Source organism: Ahaetulla prasina, chromosome 7 (assembly GCF_028640845.1).
Source record: "Ahaetulla prasina isolate Xishuangbanna chromosome 7, ASM2864084v1, whole genome shotgun sequence".
NCBI lineage: Eukaryota > Metazoa > Chordata > Lepidosauria > Squamata > Colubridae > Ahaetulla > Ahaetulla prasina.
The window spans coordinates 28812580-28836588 of NC_080545.1; the positions used below are offsets into that span (position 1 = coordinate 28812580).

General features: G+C 41.0%; 1 protein-coding gene across 3 annotated transcripts; it reads right to left on the reverse strand.

Moving 5' to 3' along the window:
• Positions 1 to 192: 192 nt before the first annotated feature.
• WNT16 (Wnt family member 16) lies at positions 193 to 23945 on the reverse strand. 3 transcript variants are annotated; one of them, XM_058191037.1, is made up of 4 exons: positions 23780 to 23945; positions 6540 to 6817; positions 5811 to 6097; positions 193 to 4013 (listed from the first exon to the last, which is right to left on the reverse strand). In XM_058191037.1, the coding sequence occupies exons 1-4, from the start codon at positions 23881 to 23883 to the stop codon at positions 3549 to 3551; spliced, it is 1134 nt and encodes a 377-aa protein (XP_058047020.1). In that variant the 5' UTR covers positions 23884 to 23945; the 3' UTR covers positions 193 to 3548. The 3 variants fall into 3 exon arrangements, with proteins under 3 accessions (XP_058047020.1, XP_058047021.1, XP_058047019.1); XM_058191038.1 differs by lacking the exon at positions 23780 to 23945 and adding an exon at positions 10271 to 11196; XM_058191036.1 differs by lacking the exons at positions 6540 to 6817; positions 23780 to 23945 and adding an exon at positions 10271 to 11196.
• Positions 23946 to 24009: the final 64 nt, after the last annotated feature.

The following is a 24009-nucleotide window of genomic DNA, read 5'->3' on the forward strand; positions in this document are numbered from 1 at the left end:
CCCATATCTTAAAGCTATTAAAAATACTGCTGATAACGTGTCATGCTAGTTTTTGTAGTTTTCCAGTTTTAAGAATGATTGACAACAAAAAGCTACTGGCAATAAACCTTTCAGGAGAAGGGGATCTCTAGCCACCAGCTATCTGTACACTTGCTGCCATCTGTTTCTGTTAATTAGCTCTGATAATAAACACATGTGTTAATATTTTATTGACAAAATGAGAACAAACAAAAATCGGGTAACCTCAATATAGCAGCAAAAATTGTTCTTAACCTAGAGAAACAATAACATACATTATTCCCAATGTGTTTTGAAAGGTGCTCTTGAATCTCAATTCTCTTTTCGTAAATAATCTTAACAGAATTGATCTTTTCTATCTATTTCTGTGTTTTTGAGAGAGATTTTGAGAGGCTGAAGAGCATTAAGTAGAAGGAACTTAGGCCTTAATATGAATGCAAGTTATATTTTGCAGGGCAGTGTTCTTATATAAAACTTAAGAGGTAGCTGAAGCTGTAAATATGTTTATGAGTTGCTTACCATTTCATGAGAAAATATATTTAATGGAGAAACTAAGTCTATAATCTATAGACTGTGATGAAGGTAGATGCAATCCGATGTACATTTAGTTGGGAGTCAAACCCACTGAAATCAAGAACATGCAGAACCAATCCAAGCAGAATTGGACTACATTGTGTGGTATTGCTGGAATGTTTATAGAACCATAAGCCAATCCATTGCACTTACGATTTTATATTAAACAGTGGCTGGGAAGTGAGCTTTGTGAGAGCTAATAAACATTCTGTTTTGGGATAAAATTAGAGGATTCTTCAGATCCCTTCATTATTCTTATATTGTTGATACTGGAAAAAGTTTTCAAAGGCAAACTTAGCAAACTAAGCCAAACCAACCTATTGAGGAGATCGTAACCAGATAACTGTTCCCTTCCGATCGAGGGGGCAATTTTTAAAAAAATAGTCAACATCTTTGCATGAAAGAGTAGAGTATTTCCGTAGCTACAGTATCTGTGAAAGGAAGAGAAATCCCTGGTATGGATAATTAATTAAGAGAAGCACTGTATGCACAACTTTCCATAACCACAAAAAATATAACAGATCTATGGATGTAGTCCAAGAATGGGGCCTATAGACTTCCAGATATTGCTAGTTACAACTTGCCAACAGTTTGTATATCCAGGGGGGGAAATCGAGCTCCTTTATGTATCAGAAAATTAAGTTTCAAACAATGAAAGAAAATCTTGGGGAGTGAATTGTAAATTGATTGCTTCCAATTCAACCAGAGTAATATTTAAAGTTGCAATTCTATATCCTGAATGTAATGTACATTCAAAAGAACACTAGAAAACACTCTCTTCATCCCAACACAATACCAAGCATCCTCTCCATTTCTACAAAAAGTAGTTGATGTCAGCAATCTGGTAAATAATGGGAAATGAAGACATTTATGAAATATAGATGCAAAAGAATGGTTCTGTCTTTGATATCTTGCACCAAGATAATTCCCTTTGGTGTGTAGATGATAAAGGTAGTCCTTGACTTAATCATTCATTCAGTAACCAAAGTTACAGTGGCACTGAAAAAGGTACTGGTAATAATGAGCCGCGGTGGCACAGTGGTTAAGAGTGCAGTACTGCAGGCTATTTCTGCTGATCACTGGCTGCCAGCAGTTTGGCAGTTCGAATCTCACTAGACTCAAAGTTGACTCAGCCTTCCATCCTTCTGAGTTCAGTAAAAATGAGGACCCAGTTTGTTGGGGGCAATATGCTGACTCTGTAAACCGCTTAGAGGGCTCTAAATCACTATGAAGCAGTATATAAGTCTAAGTGCTATTGCTATTGCTATATGACTATTTTCATATTCTCATTGCAGCATCCCCATGACCACATGATCAAAATTTGGACACTTGGCAACTGGCATGTTTATAAGTTTAAGAACACAGTTTATAAGAATATATAAGAATAAAGTACCATTCTGATAAAGCTATGTAGGCAGCTGTGCAATCTGCAATTGCCTTCATAGGTGACTTGTATTCATCCCATATGCAAGGGGTCTTCAACAGGTATATTATTTATTTCATGGTACACTACAGTATCTTTACAAATCAGCGTCACACCTATTTTCTTTTTTTAAATGAGACTTCTCTGAAATGCATCGCAATGTAGACCTAATCAAGAAGCCTCAAGGGAAAACAGAAAGATACTACAGTATTTGAATACTACTGTACAATTGCGACAAATACACAATTCTCTTTCTCTGATAGAATATTTGTAGTTCAGCGTTGAAATGAGAGGTCCTCAGGCTCTCTGTGCTTGGATGCTTTCTTCCAGATGTTTCATTACCCAAACTAGGTAACATCATCAGTACTAGGACCGATCAGTGATAAGACTAATGAAGTTACCCAGTTTGGCTAATGAAACTTCTGCGAGAAAACAACCAAGCTCAGAGAGCACCAAGGACCCCTCATTCTGTTTCTCTGCCTTAAATGAAAAATTAGAACACTGGAATAGAATTGAAAACACAGGAATACACGTTTAACAGCATATCAGCTGCATCAACAGGCTTGTTCGCTAATGCTGATGACTGTACCAATGACACTAGCTCTCGATTTAGGACACTAATTGAGACTGATTTTTATTGCAAGTTGTGATAATCATAAAGCAGGTCATCACATAACTGCTTGATTTTATTACTTCTTTTGTGAAGTTGTTAAGTGAATGCAGCAGTTGTAAAGGGAACGCCATGGTCATTGAGTGAACACCACAGTTATTAAGCAACCAATTGTTCACTATGGGGCATTTTTTGCTGTAAACTAAAAGAAAATGGGTGTTACTGGAAGAAAAAACATGTTGATCATGGGATGCTGCAAATGGCTGTAAATGTAGCTGGTTGCTAAACATCCAAAATGTAGTCACAGGACTGCAGGAAGGAGGTCATACATAAGACTCCAGGTCGTAAGTCCCTTTTGCAGGATCCACTGTAACTGCCAGTGGTTGCTAAGTCACCAGTCATAAGTCAAGGACTACCTATAGAAAATCTATCCTGAAACCTACCCAGCCAATTTTTGGGTTGTGATTGGTTAACCAAGTCTTGGGTGCTTTGTGTCTTGGATGCTTGAACCTCAGTGTCATTCCCAACTACAAATTGCTGTGCAAATGATTTTATCGCTATTTTATAAACAGAATGTTCTCAATACAGGAGAGCAAGATGCCTTAAAGAGTATATTATTTTAACTTCTATGTTAAAATGTTAAATGTTAAATCTAAGCTAGTCTGATTTGTTTAGCCATTAAATTCATTAAAGCACTGCATGTGACTGAAACACTGAAAATCCATAGCCATTGTAGACTGAATTACACAAATGCACCATCCAAGTATGCAAATTCCTCATGAAATACAAGTTCCCAGGTGATTTGTTGCTATTTCTTCCAAGTTGCTTTTTCCACAAAAACAAAAAGCTTTCAACCTTGGACTCCAGAGAAGATGTTCATTTTTCTTTCGCTTGATCCATGAAAGGTATTTGAGGCAATTACTTTCATTTGCAAGTATGAACGTCAGTCACAGTCTCACATCTTCTGCAGTGTACATAGCAACACCAAACAAATTTGCACTCACATCTCTCCACATGCCTGACCACTTGTGTGTTATATCCACGGCCACAGCAGAGGAGGTTGCATCCATCCGGTCCAACTGATGTGCGATTGCATTCCCTCCCTTGTGTCCCAGAGACCCCCAGTTTGCGATCTTCCATACAGTAGTTGGGTGATCTGTTGATATAGAGCAGATCTTCTTTCTGGATTGGGATGCTCCGCTGGCTTTTTTCTTTCCTGCGTATTTTTCGTCTTAGTCTGTCAGAAATCTGGATACTGTTCTCATACTTTTCTTTTAAAAAACTGCCAACTTTTGCAAAGGGTGACATGGTTCTCCAGCAAGTTTTCAGAGCACAAGAACCAGATACGCCGTGACAGCGGCAGTCGATGGACATCAGTTTTGCTACTGCCTGGAGGAAAAATTAAAGCAAAGCACAATCAGAAAGGATCAACTCTCCTCTTAGGTCGCACACCAAGCATATTCCAAAGCAGGGGTCTCCAACCTTGGTCCCTTTAAGACTTGTGGACTTCAACTCCCAGAGTTGAAGCAAAGCTGACTGAGGAACTCTGGGAGTTGAAGTCCACAAGTCTTAAAGGGACCAAGGTTGGAGACCCCTGTTCCAAAGCATTTGAGGCTCTTTTTTTTTAATTTAGAAATTACTTTCCCCTTTTATAACACAAATATTGAATACAGTTTTCATATGGACCAAAAAACTAGTTTGTTTTTAAACTAGGCAACAGTTTGTTTCTTCAGCCATGGGATAAGTTATATTGAACAGTGGACAAAGTGGCAGCAGCTTGTGTATTCATCATCGGCTTTAGACCCTTTGTAAAGCAATATGGAGGATGGCTTCCTGCTCTCATTAAATCACACAAAATCCCATATACAATATAACACCTGTATCTTTCTGCTCTGAAATCTCAAGGGAAAGGTGGCCTGTATGTGCCATTTTGATAGCCTTTACCGCTTACTGCAGTTCCTGGAACCATTCAGATTTCTCTATGAATAAAGAAGGGCTAGGACATCAATATGCATTCTATAGGGAAAACGCATTGGTGATTTGTGCAGAAAACCAGAGATGATATTGAAGGATAAATGAGGTAGAATATGAGCGAAGCCCAAGAAATCTTAAAGAAGACTTTAAAAAAAAAGGAAAAAAAGAAAACATAACACGATCCCTCCCTGATTCTTTTGGATATAAAAGGGAGGGAAAGAAAAATTGAAATTGTTACTGAGTCTATAACAGTACTTTAAATCCTGTAAACAGTACTATTTACGGGACCGCCTACTGCTACCAAATACCTCTCACCGACCCGTGCGCTCTCACAGAGAGGGACTCCTCAGGGTGCCGTCAGCTAGGCAGTGCCGTCTGGCGACACCCAGGGGAAGGGCCTTTTCTGTGGGGGCTCCCACCCTCTGGAACGAACTCCCTCCAGGACTTCGTCAACTTCCGGACCTCCGAACCTTTCGTCGCGAGCTTAAAACGCACTTATTCATCTGCGCGGGACTGGATTAGATTTTAAAGTTATTGGTTTTAAGGGTTTTTTTATTATTTATATTGTTTTTAAATTCGGCAATAGAATAAGTTTTTTAATTGTTGTTTCTTAATCTGTATTTATATGTATTTTAACTGCCTGTGAACCGCCCTGAGTCCTTAGGGAGATAGGGCGGTGTATAAATTTGAAAAATAAATAAATAAATAAATAAATAAATAAATAAATAAATAAATAAATAAATAAATAAATAAATAAATAAATCAGAGTTCCAATACTTCTTGTGTGAATATTTGACCTACTTCAAAGAACTGACAACTTCCCATTACTTTTATATGTGGTTTCCTCAAAGCTTAACTTCCATACAGAAAGTGCATTATCTTCAGTGCAGCTCATTCTGAAGAGCACCCTGGTGGAGAAAGCTTCTTTAATGGAAATTCAGTTGTTACTGAATTACAAGATTCAGTAGACCCAGCCACCATGTTCAATAGTAAGGGAGACTAGGATTTGTAATCCAGTAACATCTCAAAGGCTCTCCATTCTCATTTGCCCAGGTGGAGTGAAACATGAAGAGCAAACAGATAAAGTAGTTATGATTACATGAGCCCCATAGTCACACAGGACCTAAATAAAAGAAACGTGTAACTTCCTCTCATCAGTGTTCATGGATACGTGGGAGAGAAGAATGGAGTGGAAAAGATTTGAATCCCTACCAGTCTTCCTGCTTCATTATTATGCAGATTCATGACCATCAATCCATTTCTATCTTTTCTGGAGATGTTTTTTGTTGGACCATCTAAGAACTTTCTGCTCAACCACATTCCATACTGGATATCATCAGAACATCCACCCCAGTGCCAGCCTTCTCTGGCTGAGCCACTGTTTTGTAACATGGAATCACAGGCGCAGTCAGTCAGGTTCCCTGTGCTGCATAAATGTGTCATTGAGTGCACTAGGCCAGCTGCCATCACAGCATAGATAAATGCTGTTTCTTTGGTACCTACAAAAAAAAAAAGGATTTGTTAAAAATATCAGAAATATGTTCTGTGATTAATCATTAAGGCTGACATGCAACTAAGAGTTGGACCATCTGGTTTCACTCAAGAAAATCAGTTCTATCTGAGTCAATCCAATCCAATCAATGAACAACTTAATTTGAATCTGAGCCATTAATGGGACCAATATGCTGAAGCAGTATAAATGAGAGAGCACAATAAATCATAACTTTTCCACAAGAAACTTCCGTTCATATTCCACATTTTTTCAGAAATGAAAATATTTACATGCCTTCAAATTATGAAATTGGATGATCGAAGTTGTCAGATAGTATTACTTCTGGGCTAACGAGAACTGATCTAGCTTGGCCAACATTGAAGCAAGAGTTCAGGCTTAAGCCATCCAAAGGACTGCCCAACCACCAGTGCTGCCAACTAAGAACCTACCGCTGCTCAACTCATAGCCAAAGACGGAGAAAGCAGGAGAGGCGGAGATGGATGAAGGATTAGTGGAAAGTGCAGGTACTGTATCCGGAGAGAGTAGACAGTTCCACCGCTCATGTCTGAATTGGCTCTGGCATTCACGGATGCCCAAGTGTGCTCCTTCTCGGATGCTGTGCAGGAGGTAGGGCTTCTTCTTGCACAGGTCCTTTTGGTGACCATTCAGCGGCAGGTTACCACAACCCAATTTCTCTGGGACACCAAAGGAGGCAATACCCAGCCACCTGCAAAATCATCCTGGGGGTGAGATCCAAATACCATGTTTTTCATGTTATGCTAACAGACAGAAAGGATGGCCCATAATGAAACATCTACAATTAATAACTACCATAGCTCCACAGATGATGATGATTGGGAAAAATAATGAGCCGCCATCATCCAAACACATGGGGACAAAGGAGAAGAGACTCATGATAGGCATACTAAGTGACACTCTCTTTGCCAGTGGTTAATAAGATTAATTATACACTAAGAATCAGGACTCTGGGAACCTTGTGATATTTCTTCAGTGATTTCAAAAATAATTGAGATGTTTACACGTCTACGGATTTAGAATTTTTTAAAAAAAGAAAAAATCCAGGATACCATGAATTTCAGACTCGTGCCTAAATATACATTTCATAAACACTTTTTCAGGACTCTAAACTTTTCAGTCATTTCCATGCTTTTAAATGCCCAAGCTGGTGACAAAACAGGCTCTATGCATGCCTATGTACAGCGGGTCCTTGACTTATGGCCACAATTGAGCCCGAAATTTATGTTGCTAAGAGAGACAGCTGTTAAATGAGTTTTGCCCCATTTTACAACCCTTCTTGCCACAGTTGTTAAGTGAATCACGGCAGTTATTAAGTTAGTAACACTGTTGTTAAGTGAATCTGGCTTCCCCATTGACTTTGCTTTTCAGAAGGTTGAAAAAGGTGATCAAATGAACCTGGGACACTGCAACAGTCATAGATATGAGCCACTTGCCAAGCATATGAATTTTGATCACATGAACACAGGGATGCTGCAATGGTCATAAATGTAAAAAATGGTTATGTCACTTTTTTCAGTGCCGTTTTAACTTTGAACAGTTACTAAATGAATGGTTGTATGTTGAAGACTTCCTGTATATGTGTAATTTCAGGAAAAATAAAAAATAATGGTGGACAAAGTGTAAAACAATGTCAGTTGACACATCTGCTATGCCTTTCAACCATCTTCTTTTAGGCCTCTTGGAGATTACTATTGTTAGACAGAGATCTTTATTGTCTTCATTCATACGTTGACCATATTTACAGTTATTGCATCCCATTTTCCCACACTGCCATTTTTTAAGTGCAGTCCTCCACACCCTATACCAAACTAAATACAGATTTAAGATTCCTTATTCCTATTGTACTCAAACTGTTACATGCCCTGTGGGTTTTATTTTACAAGTGCTGCAAAGAATATCATTTATTTTTTATTGGAACGTTTTTCAACACCCTCTAGGATGCTATATCGAGATACTTTCGAACGGTAACTCTAAAATAAAAGAACTAGTATGCCAGGGCCGTGCATATACTTGGGAATGGAACTGTTTAACATGAGGCCTGTTAATTCTGCTAGTTATCTGAATGAGTGATCTTCAGAGAAGAATTCAGTCTCCATCTGGGTTGGAAATATCCAATATTCATATTTGTGTGCTCATAAAGGTCTTTCATAGAAAAAAAATCCACCTTAAGTACAGGATAATTGTTCAAATCAGGTTTACATTAGACATATTTTTCAGAGTATAAGACACACTTTTTTACCCCCAAAAAGAGGGTGAAAATCTGGGTGCGTTTTATAGTCCGAATGTAGCCCTGCCCAGCCTCTGAAACCTCCATTTGAGAGGCTGAAAAAAGCCTCTCAAACAGACCTTTCAGAGGCTGAAAAAAAAAAGCAAGGTGCAGAGCTCACAACCAAGGAACCTGTTGCTAAAGTTCATCTCTGGGAACAGCTGATTGGGGGTATTCCAGGAGGCGGATCTGCCCCCAATCAGCTTTTTTTTTATTTTCCTCCCCAAAAACTAAGGTGAATCTTATAGTCCGAAAAATATGGTAGATTTTCCTACAAAACAATTCAATCAATCTGAAAAAAATTGCAAACCTATCAAATGGCAGGAAATGCTATAAAACTTTTTTTTAAAAGTTGTAAGAGTACAGCAACGAATACTGCAAAATAGTGACACATCAGGTTTTCAGGCCCATTTTGACTAAATATTTAGAACTAAAGTAATTTGCTTCCAAATGTAATTCATTGTGTCTCATATGTGTAAGAGCAACCAGTACGAAACAGTCTGTCATTGTCTTATCTTCCAGGATGATATTCAACTTCTTAACCCAGTCAAGGCCCAAAGATGGGTAGCTACCCATCCCAGTGGATAGCCATATTGGACTCTGCTTAGCTTTTATATTCTGATAAAGCAGTGTTTCTCAACCTTGGCAGCTTGAAGATGGGTGGACTTCAACTCCCAGAATTCCCCAGCCAGCATTGCTGGGAGTTGAAGTCCACCCATTTTTAGGCTGCCACACTGAGAAACACTATGATAAAGTTTGGCCCAATGCTGCCATTTTTGAGTAATCAGTTTTGAGTAATCAGAGATAATTTTTAAACCTATCTTGAACATACTAAAATAGCAACATTAATACTAAATACTGATGTTTCTAAAGAACATCAGATAGCACAAAACAACAAGCCCTGGTGGAATATCCATTAATACAATTTTATTTTGTAATCAAAAAGTTCAAAGGGCGCAGGGTTCTGATTGTGTGTGTGTGTGCTTGTGTGTGTGTGTGCTTGTGTGTGTTTTAAATAAGGTTATTTATTCTTGGGAATAACAATTGTTATTCCCAAGAATAACAATATATAACAAATATACAATAACAAATAACAATTGTTGGAAACAATGCACAGTTTGATTATACTGTATTTAAAACACACATGCCTTTATATGGCTTTGAGCCTTTCACACAACATTAAATAAATATGTATGTATACCTATGTACTCACTCAGATCTCTCTCTCCCGCATCATTTAGAGTCTAGATCATAATGTAATGTAAATAAACAGCTGGCCATTTATTTAGTGAAATAAAGTAGACAATATATTCCCTATGGTTTTCTTTTGTTCAAGCCGATCTATAACTTTGTAAAAACTCTGTCTTGATAAAAAAAAAAATCTTCATGGCATATCTTTTCTTAACATCCCAAATTAATTACATTAACCCAGAATATAACATTAATAGTGCTAAAGAGGCTCTATTTTTTTAAAAAAAAAAAATCAGCTGAAAGATTTCAACCAGCCTTTCTTCTCCTTTGGAGGCATTCAAAACCTCTTGGATAGAATAGAAAATAAAAAGTGACCTATCTTAACATCGTTAGGAACTGTCATCATCCCATCACTTGAGCCTTATTAAGGGAAGGACCCTTGTATTGGGATCGATCATTTGGCTCATCAATGATGTTTTCATTCCAAATTATAGCAGGCGCAGGACAGGCAGAGGAGAAAAGCCCCATTTGCAACGCTTCACCCAAGAATAATAACCGAATTGCTTAGTCTGTCTGTGGACAGAAATATCTTTCTCTCTGGGTATATTACTATATATTACAGACCCGGGAGATTCAAACTCCGTTTCCTCCCATGCGCGGCTCCGGCGAGCCCATTCTACTCACATCCAGTTGGCGTGGGCGCCGCAGCGGCAGATTTCCCACAGCACCGCAGTCCACAGCACGCACAGGCGAGACAGTCCCAAGGGCGCCCCTTTCTCCATAGCCAACGCATGGAGCTCCTTGGGCAGTCAAAACTCTTGCCTCCCCCACCAGCTCGTTCAGACGCGGCTAGGCAGAGGTGCGGGCAACGGGATCCGGCTGACGCTGCTGCGCCCTCCTCACCTCGCGCGCTTGCGGGGCGGACTCTGGCGCAACGGGTTAAACGCCATGAGAATCCCATGAGCCGCTCCAGCGCCTCGCTCGAAGGCGAGAGAAAAGTTTCGCCCACCGGAGTTTCTTTATTTCTTTCAGCCTCAGGGTGTGTGTTTTTGGTGCTCGCTGTTTCATTGGCTAAAGAGAATTCATGAATATGCAACATTGCTCTGATTGGTTGAGGCTGCTTGTGCATGCAACCATAATAATAAAATAAGGACCTGCGGACCCGCTCTGCTTTTAGGCTCTCCGGAGAGGCGAAGCCCCATAACTGGACGCCTTTGCTGATTGTCAGGAGCTGCGCAAACAGCCCAGCTGGCCTCCGGTGTTGACACCACGCCTGCCCAACAGGGAGTCAGGCTGTGCTATTTGCTTTTATATTCTGCTCACTGTATTGTGAAACAAACGAATCAAACTTTTAAAAGAAGTAACTAATACATTTGGGAGTCTAGCCCGACAAAGGTCTCTCTCCATTGGTTGGCAATAAAGTTCCCAGTAGCTTTGTCTTGTGGGATGTAAACTAGACAGAAAAAAAAGGTTAAAAAGATATTTCCCCTTGTCAACATTCAGGCGTGCCATTCAGTGCTTGTGCAACGTTAACTCCCAAGTTTTGGTTGTGACCCTATGCTCAATGCTGTCCTTTTTTGAAAGCTTTGCCGCCTGAAAAATTATCTTGATTGGCGCCTGAGGATGCCTTGGAAAACAATATCAGTTCGGAATGAAGGTTTCTGGCCGAATGCTGCATTCATAAAAATGAAACTGATTCCGAATGGACAGTGCTGGACCGCAGGCTTGCACACCAGAAAACTGCAATAAATAAATGACATTTCAGAAGGACACCCCAAAATTTATATGACAGCAAAACCACTACAATACATTTCGGAAGAGAACGTTTTGGGGATGGAATTGGAGGAGAATTTGAAATGAGCAGTGTGATGGCCTAGTGGTGAAAACATTCAGAAAGTTGAGAGTTCAATCCTCTCTCCTAGGGTGCAAAGAAAAAAAACTCTGCTATTGGTTCCTTGTGGTGTCGCAAAGGGCCTGTAAACTCTCAGTGATTACAGGGTCCTAAAAGGGAGGGGTTGTTTTTAGTTATAAGGGAATATGTAGGAGATGGGAGAATGACATTCTCTAATTCCAAACACTCGGTATAATACTTATTTCTCCTGATTTCATGTTTTTGTATCATATTTTTGCTTCCATTTAAGTAATAGTGGAATCATTCATGAGGTATAGCTAGTAATTTATACTACAAGCCTGTATAAATGAGAATAAAGCATAGGCTATAACAAAAAAACAGCTGGTAACAAGATTACTGTACTGCAATATAGTTAAGGCTATTATTATTATTATTATTATTATTATTATTATTATTATTATTATTATTATTATTATTATTAGTATTTCTTTTATTCATTAAACATGAAACAGTCAACTGAACATTTAAAAATGTGTCACAAATACAATTGCCTGGTGCTAATGGTTGATACAGGTTGCTGCCAGCGCCCTAGGTATCAACCCAGTATCTTCTTAAAATATATGATTTCCAAGTAGCACAGTTTTTTGCAGTTCTACTGATGTTATTGCAGGAAGCTGCAATTTCTTGATGTGTTTTGTAAAATTCTTGGACATGGTACCAAGTGCTCCAATGACAGTGGGTATCATTGTTACATGTTTCATCCATAGCCATGGAGTTTCGATGGCCAGGTTGCAATATTTCATGATTTTTTCCAGGTCTTTTTCTTCTGGTGTCTCCTGGTACAGCGATATCAATAAACTGTACGCTTTGGCCCTCAACAACCGTGATATCTGGCGTGTTATGTTCCAAATGACGATCCATCTGTATTCGAAAGTCCCACAAGATCTTCACTGTCTCATTTTTGATAACTTTTTCCACTTTGTGATCCCATGACTTTTCAGATATAGGTATGTCATATTTTTTACATAATGACCAGTGGACTAATTTAGCAACTTATCTAGCTTTGTAATCAGTTTGCGCGATTTTGCTGCACTCACATATTAAGTGTGAAACAGTTTGGATTGGCAGTGGATTTTTGTATCTTTGCTTTTATGGCATTAGTTTGTAATGCTTGTTCTTGAGTAGCGAGTATTAAACTTTCCGTTTCTTTCTTGATGGTTCCTCTCTTAAGCCATGCCCATTTCAAGTTGTTATCACACTTTCCTTCAATGTTTTTCAAGTGCTTTCCATGCAGAGCTTTGGTTTTCCATCCATTTAATTTGTCATCCAACTGTTTTTCCTTATATTCTGCCTTTGTTTCTGTTGTTTTTATAATATTCCCCGTTTTCACAGCTGCAGCAATCTTTCTGTGCTTTGGTTCACATAATCATTTAGACGTCGTTTTTCTTCTTCTACAGTTTGATGGATTTGCAATAGCCCTCTGCCCCCTATTCTTCTTGGCAGGTACAACCTGTCGGTGTCACTTCGTGGATGTAAAGGGTGGTACATATTCAAAAGTTTACATGTTTTCTGGTCCAGGTTTTCCAGTTCAGCCACAGTACACTTGATAATTCCAGTGATATCTGGTGTGTTGTGTTCCAAATGAAGATCTGTCTGTATTCAAAAGTCTATATTTGAAATTGTTATTATTTACTTTATTCATTAAACATGAAACTCAGTCAACTGAACATTCACAAATGTGTTACAAATACAATTGCCTGGTGCTAATGGTTGATACAGGTTGCTGCCAGCATCCTAGTATTAACCAAGTACCTTTTTAAGATCTACAATGTTCCAAGTAGCACAGTTTTTTGCAGTTCCACTGGTGTTATTGCAGGAAACTGCAATTTGTTGATGTATCTTATAAAATTCTTGGACATGATACCAAGTGCCCCAATGACAGTGAGTATCACTGTTACATGTTTCATCCATAGCCGTTTAGTTTTGATGGCCAGGTCGCGATATTTCATGATTTTTTCCAGTTCTTTTTCTTTGACTCTGGCATCTCCTGGTACCATGATGTCAATAAATTGTACATTTCAGTTTTCAACAACTGTGATATCTGGCGTGTTGTGTTCCAAGTGACAATCCGTCTGTATTCGAAAGTCCCACAAGATCTTCACCTTCTCATTTTCTATAACTTTTTCCACTTTATGTTCCCATGACTTTTTGGATACAGGTAAGTCATATTTTTTAAATAATGACCAGTGGATTAATTTAGCAACTCTGTTTGTCTAACTTTGCAATAAGTTTGTGCAATTTTGCTGCATTCACATATTAAACGTGAAACAGTTTTGACTTTGTTGTTGAAAAGTCGGCAGTTTGGATTGTTGTTGTTGTTGTTGTTGTTGTTGTTGTTGTTGTTGTTGTTATTATTATTATTATTATTATTATTATTATTATTATTATTATTATTATTATTCACACAGTCAGACTGGGTTTGGCATTTTTGTCTATCTATTGAATCCTTTTTGTCTATCTATTGAATGTGGGATAGGCAAATCTGGATGTTTGACAATGTTACAGATATTGTCGTAGGATGGAAGCTGTTATTGTTGTTGTTGTTGTTATCTCTTTTATTCATTAAACATGTCAACTGTATCACAAATATGTGATATTTGTGAATATTGTGCTGATTGTTGATACGGGTTGCTGCTAGCCTCTTAGGTTGTTGTTGATTTGATTATTCTATTCTATTCTATTCTATTCTATTCTATTCTATTCTATTCTATTCTATTCTATTCTATTCTATTCTATTCTATTCTATTTATGCTTTCTTTCCCTGTCAGCATGTTTCTGGAGGCAGTTTTCTTTAGTTACAAGAATCTGAATTTGGGAGAACTTTTAAAATGCTTCCCTTAATGTTTTTGGAGGAAGGTAATATTGAAGTATAAGTGGCGATTTTTTAAAAATGCAGATCCAAATACAGGAGCTTGTGTGTCATGTCATGGCATGTCATGTCATTCCATGTGCTTTCCAGTTGTTTAAACTATATGCTTTATGGTGGGGAATGCGGAAACAGAATATAAATCCAGGTCTGCCAATAACTACTGAAACAGTTGATCTACTGTACACAATTCTTTGTTTTGAAAAGGTTATGAAAACAAAGCCCAGAGCAAAAGAATTTTGCACATAAATATGGGGCTTTATCCAGCTATGATAGGTTGTGTCCATCAATGCACGTTCTGTAATTACCGCAGGATGTTACAGAACAATTATTTTTGTGCCCTAAAGATGTTTTAGAGATGGGGAAGATGATGATCAATCACAGGATGAGCAATTTGTAGCAACTTTACGACTGTGAACTTCAACTCCCAACATGGCTGGTTCAGAATTCTGGGAGGTTCAGAATTTTCAACAGTCCTGAGCTGACCAGGAGATGTTATGGAGGTTCTGTCTTACTGTTTGGGGTATGTGAAGGTTTGGAATGGGGGAAACAGATTTCATTGCAGCCTTAGCAAGACTGAGTGGCTCTGGTTTTTAGGGACCGTCCACTTTTTCTTCTGGATGGGATGACACTATCTCAAATGGAAACTGGGTGGAATTTGGGGGTCCTCCTTTTTTCACATGTCACAGACTTATTCCATGAAATATGCATTTAATTTTTGCTTAGCCAATGTGCGAAACAGCATGGTGCTTTATAAATTGCAAACTATGGCTTTGACGTATTTGAATTTTTGATTTGTTAAATAAAATACAGTATGACTAAAACAAAACCACAGTGAAGTATTTAAACCCATAGTATGAATTTTGTGTTACTATTTTTTAATAGTATTTTTTATTTTCAGTGGCATATTATGACACCTGGGAGGTGGGTGTAGGCAAAGTAGTGATACCAGAGGCCAAATAACTCTGGATAACTTCTGGGCAATAAATGGAGGACAATACAACATGGTTGAATATGACTATTATTATTAGTCAAAAATCTTGAGTTGCCCTTTACAGATCTCTTAAGTTCCTAATCAGTGAATGAGTCTGAATGGAGACTCTGGTGTGATCTGAAAATATCCTGATGCATGAATATAAAATATCAAGACATTGCTGTGCATTCTCATCTCATCTCATCTCATCTCATCTCATCTCATCTCATCTCATCTCATCTCATCTCATCTCATATAATTCAATTCTGTAAGGGGCGTGCATGAGCACTGACGTGTCTACCATCCCTGTCCTAATGTTTCCTTTAATTGTATTCATTTTATGTATTTAATTCATGCTTATATATATTATCTAATACATACTCGACAAATAAATAAAAATAAAATAAATAAATAAAAATAATCAGCATGGGCATATTGATTCACAGGATGTTTAGGATACATCTCTTCATCAAGATGCTTTGCATGCTAAAGAAAACAGACAACTCAATATACGAGAGGAAACAGGTAATCCTCAACTCACAACAGTTCATTTGGTGACTGTTCGAAGTCACAACAACAATGAAAAAAGTGACTTTCACAGTTATGATCATTGCAACATCCCCCTTGTCACATGATCAAAATTCAGATGTTTGGCAACGGACTCCTATTTATGATAGTTGCAGTGTCCCAGGGTCATGTTTTGTGGCTTTCTGACAAGCAAAACCAATGAGGAAGCCAGATTCCCTTAACAACCGTGTGACTAACTTAGAAACTGCAATGATTCGTGTAACAAATGTGGCAAGAAAACTCATCAAAAGGGGCAAAACTCACTTAACAAATGTCTTGCTTAGCAACAGAAATTTTGGGCTCAGTTGCAGTTGCAAGTCGAGGACTACCTGTATGATGTTTTCACTAATCTGTTGTTACATGCCCATTAAAAAGATACTCATACTGAGGAAATATATCATACAGTGTATCAATATTTATTTTATACATATTTACTATTGCCTAATTACAATTTATATATCACTGATAAACATCTATGGTCCGTTTTCATGTTAGGTTGATTTGCATGTTACAGTGATAAGTTTACATAAAATATGCCTATAAAAATAAAGCACTGAAATGATGCTTTCAAAATAGCGACATCTGAGAAACATGAAACACAGTGAAGTACAGCATAGGATAACCATATAATGGTGAACCTTCAGAATTCACATTGCACATTTGCCAGCATGAAATCTATTACACAACCAGAATTCGTTATAGTTTTTTTTTAAAAAGACTTTCTGTATGAGTTCAACTTTAACATTACTTTCAGTATAAGGATATTTATACAGACAATCTTATTTAAATATTTGCTTCTGTTGGAAAGTAATCAAGCTCTCTGAAATCTGGATCACCTCTCCATGTCTGTTTTTTTTTAAAAAAAATCAGAATTTGTATCCATAGGAACATTTAAGTTATAAGTAAATATAATTATTTTAAGACTCTTCAGTAAGTCAGATTTACCTTTATTTCAGGTTTATGTTTGGCACTAATATGAGTTACTTCAAGTTTAGACTAGGTATGTAATTTTTCCTTTGAGATACGTGCATAATCATTTCTGTAAGGTTATTAAAAATATTTATATTCAGAGAGAAATTTTGAGGACACTGCACTCCAGTATCAGTGAAATGAACAAAGGCAAAATATGTGTCCAAATGCAGGGACTGGTGGTGTTTGCAGGATATAATAGAAAAGTCAAAAGCTCTTTCCATTTTTTTTAATGTGTGTCCTATTGTCATGACTACCATTTTGACCTCTCTTACCATACCTTGCAGATAACGCTTGCAAGGTCACTGCAAGAAAATGAAATTGTTTAGTTGTTGCTGTTGCTATGATTCTGTTGGCAATACACACCGAACAAGGTAAACTGGGCTGCCAGGCACATATAGAATCTCACTGAGCTGAGCAAATAGTATCAAGGTTTCTGTAACCTCTCTTAGCCTTCGGGCGTGATTTCTGGCACAGCAAAAGAAAATACAGTGTATATACATCGTATTGCTAAAAAATGTACCGTATATACTCGAGTATAAGCCGAGTTTTTCAGCACGTTTTTTGTGCTGAAAAGCGCCCCCTCGGCTTATACTCGAGTCTACGTCTTGATGTACTTCGGGAACCCCGCACAGGAGACGCCAAAGAGGCGGCGAGATCGTCCGGCGGGATTTGCCCAAGGCTGAGCAGTTCGCCGCGCGGACCTGAGCCAAGCCGGTCGCAGTCCAGCCGAACGGTGAAAGCGACATGCCGAGCGCCGCTCCGCTTTCACCGTTCGGCTGGACTGGGACCGGCTTGCTCGGGTGCGCAGTAACTCCGCCAGGCTGTGCCGAAGAAACCATTTAAAAGCCCCGCCAGGGCTTTCTTCTCCTCCGTGCTTCAAGTTGGGCTTTTAAATGGTTTCTTGGCACAGCCTGGCGGAGTTACTGCGGACCCGAGCCAAGCGGTCGCAGTCAGCGAGCGGTGAAAGCGACATGCCGGCGCGCTCCGCTTTCACCGTTCGGCTGGACTGCGACCGCTTGGCTCGGGTCCGCAGTAACTCCGCCAGGCTGTGCCGAAGAAACCATTTAAAAGCCCCGCCAGGGCTTTCTCTTCTCCTCCGTGCTTCAGTTGGGCTTTTAAATGGTTTCTTGGCGGCACAGCCTGGCGGAGTTACTGCGACCCGAGCCAAGCGGTCGCAGTCCAGCCGAACGGTGAAAGCGACATGCCGGCGCCGCTCCGCTTTCACCGTTCGGCTGGACTGCGACCGCTTGGCTCGGGTCCGCAGTAACTCCGCCAGGCTGTGCCGAAGAAACCATTTAAAAGCCCCGCCAGGGCTTTCTCTTCTCCTCCGTGCTTCAGTTGGGCTTTTAAATGGTTTCTTGGCGGCACAGCCTGGCGGAGTTACTGCGACCCGAGCCAAGCGGTCGCAGTCCAGCCGAACGGTGAAAGCGACATGCCGAGCGCCGCTCCGCTTTCACCGTTCGGCTGGACTGCGACCGGCTTGGCTTGGGTCCGCAGTAACTCCGCCAGGCTGTGCCGCGAAGAAACCATTTAAAAGCCCCGCCAGGGCTTTCTTCTCCTCCGTGCTTCAGAAGTTGGGCTTTTAAATGGTTTCTTCGCGGCACAGCCTGGCGGGAGTTACTGCGACCCGAGCCAAGCGGTCGCAGTCCAGCCGAACGGTGAAAGCGACATGCGGCGCCGCTCGCTTTCACCGTTCGGCTGGACTGCGACCGCTTGCTCGGGTCCGCAGTAACTCCGCCAGGCTGTGCGCGAAGAAACCATTTAAAAGCCCCGCCAGGGCTTTCTTCTCCTCCGTGCTTCAGTTGGGCTTTTAAATGGTTTCTTCGGCACAGCCTGGCGGAGTTACTGCGACCCGAGCCAAGCGGTCGCAGTCCAGCCGAACGGTGAAAGCGGAGCGGCGCCGGCATGTCGCTTTCACCGTTCGGCTGGACTGCGACCGCTTGCTCGGGTCCCGCGCGGGCGGGGAGCCGACTTTGGCCCTTTAGCAAGGAGGAAGGTGGGAGGGAAGCGGAGCTGCCGGCTGTGGCGCTCCGCTCGGGGCCGCCGCCGCCGCCTGGAAGAGGGAGGAGGTGACCTTCACGCGCGGAGAGGGTGGGGGATGGGGGGGTTGAGGGGCGTGCAAGAGGAGCGAGCGTGGAGGAAGAGGAGGAGGCGACGGCCCCGCCGGGACAGCGCGGCTTCTAAGATCAGCCCACGCTCCGAAGAGGGAAAGGGAGCGAGTGGGTGGGTGGCTGGGACGAGACCCCCACCACAAACACACACACAGCCGGTCGGACGGCGCGGTTCCTTTCTCTGCTCTCTCTCGCTCTGCGTCAAGGCGCTGGAAGGGGGCGGAGAGCGCGAAACAGCAGCAGGAGCAGCCGGCGCTCGCCTTCGCTTCCTCCTCCTCCTCCTCCTTTCGTGGCGGGCTGCTTCCAAGTCTGGAAATCTGTTTTGGGAAGTGGTGGTGCAGCGCGGCAGTTCAGCCCTGTCGGCCGGGGGAAGGAGGCGGTGGATCGGATTCTCGCGCCACACCGAAGTCGGCTGGAAAGCTTGCTGCTTCTTCTTCTTTTTTGCTTCTCTCCCCCCCCCACCCCTCTTTTCGGCTCTCTTGCAACGTTGCTGCAGCTCCTCGGCTCCTTTTCCCGGCGCCCCAGAAGGCTCGAGCCTCTGCTGCCGATTGAATACTAAAATAAAATAAAAGCGGAGAAGAACGGGGCGCCGCTTTTGGTGTCCGCGTCCCTGTCGCCGCCCGGCAGGACGCGTTTAAAAAAAAGGGGCGGGGGAGTTGAAAAGAGGCTGCCTCTTCGGGTTACCTCAACATCCATTCCAGAGCCGCTAAAAGAGCGGCTGCTTGGCCCGCCCTGGTTGGGGAACGGGCACAAAAAAAGGGTCCCTGGTGACCCAGAATTCATCCTAGCCCCATTGACTGGCCCCTTTGACTCGATAGGATTTAGCTGACGGGATTGTTAAACAGCGCTCGCACCTTTCTTCTGGGGAGAGAAGTCACTCTAATAAATATTGGGAGGTGTTTTCAAGGAAACATAGGGGTCCACCTTCTGCCCACAAGAAATGTAGGGAAATGCCACCATTCCCAGCCTTCTGAGCACATCAGCTTATCCTGGCAGAGGATGAGGAAAGTCGCATTTCAAAGCCTTTGGAAATCACCAGCTTGGAAAAAGCTAAATTATGTAGGGCTATTCAGCTACAACTTCGTGTTTAGGTTTTGTCTTTTGAGCGAGATAATGATAGCTAGCTAGCTAGCTAATTAGATAGATAGATAGATAGATAGATAGATAGATAGATAGATAGATAGATAGATGAATAGATAGATAGATAGATAGATAGATAGATAGATTAGAAAGAAAACAGAACAAAAAACAGAATAATAGAGTTGGAAGGGACCTTGGAGGTCTTCTAGTCTAACCCTGCTTACAGGAAACCTTATACCACTTCAAATGCTTATCCAATATCTTCTTAAAACTTCCAGTGTTAGAGCATTCACAACTTCTGGAGGCAAGTTGTTCCACTGGTTAATTGTTCTAACTGTCAGGAAATTTCTCCTTTGTTCTAGGTTGCTTCTCTCCTTGATTAGTTTCCACCCATGCTTCTTGTCCTGCCCTCAGGTGCTTTGGAGAATAGTTTGATTCCCCCTTCTTTGTGGCAGCCCCTGAGATATTGGAATGTTCCTATCATGTCACCCCTAAACTAGACATACCCAGTTCACATGCCCGTGAGGCGTCTTGCTTGCATGTCACACACACGCACCGCTCGCTGGGAAAAAAAAAGGATGGAAGGAAGGAAGGAAGGAAGGATGGATTGATGGATGGGCGACCGCTTTGAGCGCAACCCTTCTCCCGCAACTAAGGGGTCAATGTTTTCCCCAATCCTAGGGTGTGGGGAAACAGTCATTCTTTCTTCCCCCCTAGTCTCTCCCGAGATCGCACTGCAGCGCCCATCATCCCCAGCCGGCAATCTGAGCTCGTGCCATCGATCTGGTCCTTGTACTTCCCCCTCCTTGTTTCTAACCCAGCCTAGGATGGCGGCGTGGAGGGTATGGTGGTGGTAAACGACCAGGAGAAAGCTTTCGCTCTTTTGAGAGGTCCTCTTGGAAGGCTGCCTTGGAAAGGGAAAGTGGGAGGGGCAGAGATTTCTTCCTCTCGGGTCCCCTTGGAAGGCTGGGTTGGAAAGGGAAAGTGGGGAGGGGGCAGAGATTTCTTCCTCGGGTCCTTCTAGAGTCCTTGAGAAACTGATATCATACAAGGTTAATAAATTATACTCCTCCTCCTCATTGATGAGTTTTTCATCCTGAAATTGATTGAAACATTGTACCATCATATGCTGCCATAGTATAGTGTTAACAACATCTGTAAAGATGATATATGAGCATGACACTAAGTTTTTCTATATTTCCCTTTATTGAAAAACTTCCATCATGCTTCTTTCTGAAAACAAAGGTCATTATAATATACCTCATTATATATTTGATTTGATGATATTTCAGTTAATAAATACCATTTAAGGTGTTAAGCTTCCTTTCTTTTTCAGCAGCAAAGTGAATTACAACTTTAAAGAACTTTATTACTTTATATTCATTTATTTTAAGTATAGATTTTAGATTTTTAAACAAATATGTTTAGAGCTTTTATATCTTTCAAGTTATTCAAATTATCCCCTCAGCAGGTATATAATGGCATCCAATTCCAATATCATGTTGGGGCTTTTGAGCAAGGGAGGAGGAACGCGAGCACCACCTTTCGCGCTGGCATTCCGGGATTTCCCTTTGTTTAGAGCTGGGAATCCTCCTTCCCCCTTTTGCACTTTTATTGTTTTTCGTTCAAATAAATATTCATGTTATTTTACTTGGCTCTATCTTTATTTTTTACATTGACCAGTAGCTGCCTCATTTCCCACCCTCGGCTTATACTCGAGTCAATAGTTTTTCCCAGTTTTTTGTGGTAAAATTAGGTGCCTCGGCTTATATTCGGGTCGGCTTATACTCGAGTATATACGGTAAGTCAAAAATATCGCTACTGATTCAAAGCCTGCAACTAGGTTTTAAGGAAAACGGTCTCTTTTATACTTTTTTTCTTCTTCTATTCAGTCAGGTCTGATTCTTAGAGACTGCCTGGAGTGGACAATCCATGCAGGTTTCTTGGCAAAGTTTCCCAGAAGTTGTTTGCCATTGTCTACTACTTCCTATCATTGAGAGAAAATTGCTGACCCAAGCTCACCCAGCTGGCTTTATGCCTAAAGTGGAACTAGAACTTACGATCTCCTGGTTTCTAGCCTAATACCTTTTCTAGCCTGATGCCTTGGCCGAGCAGGTACAAAGATACAGAGGGAAATGATTGAAGTCTGGGAAATGGGCTCCTTATCAGTCAACCGGAGTGCTGATTTACCACCAGCTTATCAGGTACTTTGGAGCTGAGGACTTGGCAGCACAAGGAAACAACAACCAACAACTTAATAGCCAGCCATCAATACCCTAATCAACCAATAAGAAGCTACATCCAATCAGGCACCACATAAATACTAGGCATAGAATACCCAAAGGACACATTCCTGTAGAGCAGTGGTGTCAAATTCAATTTCATTGAGAGGCGCATCAGGGTTGTGTTTGACCTTGGGGGGATGGGGTGGGCATGGCCAGGGTAAGTGTGGCCAGCTTTATATCACTCGTGTTTGGGACGCCTGTAGTGGCCCGAGTGCTCTGCCAGCGAAAACAGGTGTCTGAGCTCCGTTTTCATCTGCGATGGCCTCCTGCAACCCTCTGCCAGTGAAAAAGGAACTCAGGAGGGCCACACACACCCTCCCAAGCTCTGCTTTCACTGGCAGAGGCATCACAGGCTGGTCTTTCTCTGTTTCCAGGGTGACCCCGCAGGCCAAATCTAAGTACTCTGCAGGCCAGATCTGGCCCCTGGCCTTGAGTTTGACACCCCTGCTGTAGAGAGAAGTTCTCTGAGGATGGGCTCCAGCATGAGTCCAAAAGCTCAAGAGACTAAACCTCTGCTCCCAGTGACTTACCCAGATTGGACCCTGCACCATTGTCTTAGGACATGTATAATTTGCCTTGATTCATGGTACCTTAATCATTACACCAGGCTGGGCCTTGTCTTATATTACCTTGATCCAAGTTACAAGGTGAAATGTCTTTCCCCATTCTTAAATGGTTTTGCTAAACAGTACAATAATTTTGTTTAGGAGTTCTCAAATCAATTCCACTACTGGAGGAGAAAGAAGGAAAATAAAATAAAGGTATTTATATGGGCAATTTTCTTTAAAGTTTTGCTTCTGTTGGCACACAAACCTGCATCAACTTAACAACAGAGGACAAAGAAGAAGGAATACAACTTCTTCATGCAGCCACATGGTTCTTGTGTAACCTTAATCAGTGCAGTAGAACTACAAGTGGAAGTTATCTAGCATTTTGAATATGTCAGGTTAATTTGAAGAAGATCAACCCAAAATACTCACTACTAGATCCAGCTCAAATTATCCTGCTTTGGACACGTTATTTCAAGAGATCTAGAGAAGGTTGTAATGCTGGGAAGGATGGAAGAAAAGAGAAGAAGAGAATAACTAGCAACAAGTTGGATGCGTTCAGTTACAGTGATGTATAGACTGTTGGAAGAACTAAAAGACGAAGTTATGAACAGTTCATGATGGAAAAAGATTTATCTTTGTGGTCACTAGGAGTTGAAAATGACTTAATAATCAGTTTGGATAAAAATCTCTTGTGAGATTTTTATTATTAATACTTTGCAGTCTTAGAACTGATGCCATCATTTCTTCATTGCAAATGCTAAAAGTACATTTTCTTCTATTGCTTTTTTCATTTATAATCATAAAATCTTTAAATATGGAATGAAATAGTGCATTGCAGTGCATCCTATCATACAATATTGCATAAACTTAGCTTACATCTGATTTAACGTTGGGTGGTATTTCAAGTAACTTTTTCTTCTTGCTTTTGCCACTTGCGCTTCTGGTTTTCCCTCGGAAACCACAAATTTATAAACACCCATCTTGATTTTCGAAGCTTTGATGAAATGCCCACATGTCTTGAATTATGCTAATCTGTTCCGCCTTTCAGGGAACTGTGTACTAAATCTGAGAAGATCAGTGGGCCACTCCATGGGAAAATGGGGAGT

Excerpts from the sequence above, each read along its gene's own strand:
- WNT16 (XM_058191036.1), bottom strand. The coding sequence starts at position 10,715 with ATGCACAAGCAGCCTCAACCAATCAGAGCAATGTTGCATATTCATGAA. Across the intron at positions 6,098-10,270 it reads GGCGCCCACGCCAACTGGAT|GTACCAAAGAAACAGCATTT; the intron begins GTGAGTAGAATG and ends TTTTTTTTGTAG. Across the intron at positions 4,014-5,810 it reads ATAATGAAGCAGGAAGACTG|GCAGTAGCAAAACTGATGTC; the intron begins GTAGGGATTCAA and ends TTTTTCCTCCAG.